Here is a 5,067-nt window from a genome sequence, read left to right as displayed (position 1 = left end):
CATTTCATGCACAATTGGGGTTGTATACGGCTTTCTAGAAAGAGACAACAATGTTGACTACTGTTAACACGCGTGTGATGTCCGGGGAAGACAGCTATTGCTCGTCTGGATATGAAGTCATGCATTAGTTCATTGGAATTGGACGATACGTGGGCGTGTCCCGATCACTTGGTGGTGTGTTTTTTCCAAACCTCGTGTTCAACTGCGGTCAATATGTTCCAAGATTTTTGAACTATTGTAGTGTTCTGCAATGTTGAGGCATTTGTGGTGTGATGCAAATGACATGGACACCTGGGGTGGTGAATCATTAAGAGATTGGAGAGTCTTGGGGGATAAGCTAGCGACCTTGCATACGTTATTAAAAGAAAATTAAATTATATAATAGAACAGATAAAAACAAAAATGAGAAAAAAAACAAGAAGGGGAACTAGGGATAAGATAGAACCATTATTTATAACCCAAGCAATCTCTTAGGATTACGCTAGGCTTTGTACGTAATTGGTCGGCATGGTAGCCTCTTGATCAAAAAGGTGAAACAAGTGGTCTGAGTAGATCCAATAAGCTGTTATATAATTTCATGCAATTGAATTTACTAGACTAACTGGTTTTAGCTCGGATGATGGACATGTCTTTCTACTTGCAAAAATCGAGATTATGACCTTCATGGCTGCATTTTCACCCTATTTCTTAGGAGAAAAAAATAGAAGAAAACAATTCATCCATCTTTGGCTTATATCACCGATTCCTACAAGCATGCAAGACATGAGACGCGAGCAGCAGTTGCTCGATGAAGCAATTTTGGGTCGAATTCCATCAAAATAGTTAGGTTTGCCATCATGAACCATAATATAACTATGGAATTCGATTAATATTACTATGGATTTGGCTGGCAAAGTGAGCAGGTCAATTTTCACCTAAACTTAGGTGTCATTTCTTCATTGCAATAATTCATGACAAGGAGTGGTGGGACCGTGAGGACCGGACCCGGGTCTAATGCTGGGTTCCCAAGTATCCAAACTTAACCTTCTCTAATATATACAATAATAATGACGTGTTGAAATGGAACTATGATTACCGTGTGTCTCAAGTCTGTGTTGCGAATTTAGATCCGAAGCATCTATTTCTTTTTAATTCTAAGATCTGAGCTGATGTCATAACTTCCTTATCCTTTCCTTTGGAGTCATCAACAAATAAACTATCAGCCCATTCTAAACGGCCTAAAAGTGAAGTGGGTCCATTAGATGAGTGTGTCTAGCTTGACACGAAACCTCGGCCTGACCCAATGAAGGTCGAAATCTATATTTGGTCCAATTTCAATTGGTTTGGGTCTAGCTAGGGGGCTAGGTCGAAATCTGCGAGCCGAAGACCTAAACTGGAGCCTGAATGCTAACATGACCCATCCCGCAAGTTTGGGTCGATCTAGCGTGACCATCTGTTCATCACCCAAGTCTTGGAAGCAAAAGTCCATGAACCCATTGATTAGGCGGTGAAATCTGACCTATAAAAAAATTATTCAAGTAAAAAGAGTTTACCTTTAGAAAAATGGTGGAGATGAAGGCTGTATTAGATTGATTAATTGGAGATAGGATGGTCATTTAATTTTAGCCAAGCTTGCCTTCTCTCTCTCGCTCTCTTTCTTGAAATGAGAATTACGCCACATATGAGTACGCCAAAGAAAAGGGAGATGTGGGATTTAAGGAGGTCTCTTTCAGAGAAAGAAGGCAATAAAGACGTCAACACCACTTACGTGAGCACTCATCTAGAAAACAAAGACTTTTTTCCCACCTTCCAACCCCACCCGAAGCAAACAATTAATTTTAGAGGGGAAAAGGAAAGTAATTAAGCACAGACTTTGGCCCTCCCTCTCCACACCATCACCACCAATCTTCTCTCTCTCCCTCTCTCTCTCTCTCTCTCTACACCATGATCCCTCACCGACGGCGAGAATTCCAGGCCGGAAACCAGTTCACTTTCCACAATCCGATCCACAGGGCGAGCGGTGAGCTGAATTCTTCGGATGGAATCGAGTACGGGACATGGGCTGAGAGAATTAAAGGCAGTTATGGATACTTCGGCAAATCGGATGATCGTAAGTTTGGCGCATGGCAACGAAGAACTCCGCCGAATCTTCATGGCGACCAAGATGATGAGGAGGAGTTCAGATGGGTGGCAAAAGAAGATGACGATGACTCAGATGTTGCATCGCCACCGCTGTGGACGAAGCCAGGATCACCCATGACTCGATCAGCCGAGTCTTCTCCAATCCATGATCACAGCCGCTGCCACCACCATGATGTTAAAGACCGGTTTCTTTATCCCACCCCACAAGCGCAGGTCATTGCCGGATACCGGCAAGAGATGTTGAATATGGTCCGAGATATGCCGGAGACGGCTTACGAGCTCTCTCTGAGAGATCTTGTGGAGCCACCAAGGATGGCAAGAGCTGCGCATGAAACGTTGGTGAGAGGTAGAGAATTGCCGAAGGATAAGACTAAGAAGGAGAAGGATAGGAAGGAGAAGACGAAGAAAGGAATGAGAAGGATGTCGAGGAGTGACAGTATGGACACCGGAGGTTTCCTTCTAAAGATGTTCCTTCCAAGTTCTCTGACTACGAAAAGGAAGAGCATTGGAGGCTCTGGTACGTGTGCGAAGGTCTCGCCAAAGCCCATGTTGGTAGAAGGGGAGAAAGGTGGGCTCGAGAAGAGTACAGATCGAGACTGGTGGAGAAAGAACGCATTAGAAGAAAAGGGAAGCAGCAGCGGCAGCAGCTCCGACAGCAGCAGCAGAAGCAGGTAAGCCTTTCCTAGAATGAAAATTTTGCGATCATTTTTGTTTTTTGAGAAAAAAATTGCAATCAATAAACCATTTCTTTCAAAACAGTTGAAACATAATGTTTCCCTTGAAAAGTAATCTGAAACTGGATTTTTAAAAGACTCTTTGGAAGTATTAAAGTCCTTTGAACATATATAACCAGTTCTGATATAAAATAATATATGGTTGGATAATTGAATTTCTCAGAGGAACTTAATTTTTGTTTAAGAGCATGCATACTTTTTTTGTCTTTTGTGGAAATCATTGATCAAATACAGGAGATGTATAGATTCTGCATTCTCAGAATCCAACTTCATATACTTTCTCCCCTTTTGTCCCTTTTCCTCTTGATTGTTAAATGCATAGATTTGCTACTGCCTGAAATATGACAGAACAATATGTATGTCAATAAGTGAAATAGATACAACAAAACTAAAATCTGAGGAAGTTTTAAATTATATTGCAGCAATATGCAAAATGATTCGAAGCAAGATTGCAAGCTGAATATGCTGGATAAGATAATTTAGGTAGCAGGAGAAAATTGATTAACTGATCGATAAATAATTTCACTTGCTGCATAATTCATTAACATATTCCTTTGTTGTTCCAGGAAAATAAGTGGCTGCTATTGCTTCTTTCGCGCGCGAAGAAAAACAAAGCCAGGGAAAATTGAGGGCGACTCTGTTGTGAAGGGAAACCATACAACTATCCTGTAGCAACCCCTGTTTTAGTTCTGGGATTGTTTGATAATATGATCAGTTGAAGTGTACCAGCATGGCCTGTATAGGTACTTATCTTCGTTCTTTTGCTATGTTATATGAACCGAGGTTCGATAATTAAACTATGTTGATCAAGTGTCACTGTTTGGAATCACAAGCATTGTACTTTCCATAGATCAACAGAAGATTTTGGAGGAAAACTGAAGCTATTTCTTTACCTGATGATCCTTTCAAAATTTAATCAGGATGCATCCATAGGATGTTGTTCATTGTGGTTGGAATGTTAGCACAAACATCAATGTTCAGTTGATGTTGTTTCTTGAACATCTGAATCGAATTGTTAGAGGTAAGAAATGTATGATGATGCCATATTCGCATGCAAAATATCCAGTAGAGCCTTATTCTAGACTTCAAGTTATTCAATTCTGAGTTGCTCTCCCAATGCATCTGGTCTTGTATAAAGTTTGATCAATTTATCATCCTTGGCAATTGGAGATGCAAGAAAAGGATAAAAGATCAAGAGAGGGGGGAAAAGAATCTCCTACAATTGAAGAATTATAACTTGGAGTTTGGATGATTGTGTCCCCCTTCATAGTGAGAAAGGATATGTAAAAACTTGTCATATTAAAGAGGAAGTGGTTGACAAAAAGAAGCTGTCAAAATAGATTTATGTATACAACCATGAATTGATGGAGTAAATTTTTTAGTTACAAATAGGTATTTGATGGTCCCCTGACAGGAAACCAGAACCCAAACCCCACCAAATTGCTGTCTTATTTTGGCAGGCCATGATATCATGTAGAAAGGCAAATATATCTTACCGCTATGGATGGATCAAGATTGAGATCTCACATCATGGCAGAAGCAGGAACAGATGAAGTTTAGTCTAAATTCTCCTTTCACTTTGATGGATCTACGATGTGCAAAACCAGGCAAAGGAAGTTGTTAAGAATGAGTAATAGTTCTCACATCATTCCAGACTGGTTCAGAGAGAGATATATTAGAAAAAAATGAGATGGCAGTGAAAGAAATTGAAAAGAGGGGAGGAAACTAGAAAAGAAAAGAAACAATAACCATGGCTTACCTTTTGAGTTCCTGAAAAACAAAAAATCGAGAATTATTCTCAGAATAGCACGTAAAAATAGTAGTAAATAAAGAAAGAAGAAAGATTATCGATAGATTGCATGCCATATAAGGTTATCTTTAGAAAAAGATTTGCCAACATAAGATGCATGGGTTGCTTGGCGGCTTTTTCCTAAAATATAACGATCCTTCCATGAACTGTGCATGCGGTAGGTGGTATTCAAAACCGAACTTCATTACAGCATTCATCTAGAACTCGGATAGAAGAGAGTTTTGGAGAATAGAGAAAAGAAAGCTCAGATCTTCAATAAAAGTCTCACGAAACTAAAGGTAAAAGTAGATGAGGACCATCCAAAGTTATGCCCTCACTTACGGTTTTGGACATGGGCCATAAATAATTGTATGTATATATATCTTCTGAAAAGGTTCCTAGAAATTCTTAGAATTCACCAAA

At 39.8% G+C, this 5,067-nt stretch overlaps 1 protein-coding gene across 1 annotated transcript; it reads left to right on the top strand.

Moving 5' to 3' along the window:
• Positions 1-1,824: 1,824 nt before the first annotated feature.
• LOC120113032 lies at positions 1,825-3,771 on the top strand. Its single transcript, XM_039133521.1, has 2 exons — positions 1,825-2,792; positions 3,422-3,771. The coding sequence occupies exons 1-2, from the start codon at positions 1,924-1,926 to the stop codon at positions 3,525-3,527; spliced, it is 975 nt and encodes a 324-aa protein (XP_038989449.1). The 5' UTR covers positions 1,825-1,923; the 3' UTR covers positions 3,528-3,771.
• Positions 3,772-5,067: the final 1,296 nt, after the last annotated feature.

Source organism: Phoenix dactylifera, chromosome 14, assembly GCF_009389715.1.
Source record: "Phoenix dactylifera cultivar Barhee BC4 chromosome 14, palm_55x_up_171113_PBpolish2nd_filt_p, whole genome shotgun sequence".
Taxonomy (NCBI): domain Eukaryota; kingdom Viridiplantae; phylum Streptophyta; class Magnoliopsida; order Arecales; family Arecaceae; genus Phoenix; species Phoenix dactylifera.
Note: the sequence above shows the minus strand (reverse complement) of the source record. Positions and strands in the feature narration are given on the sequence as shown.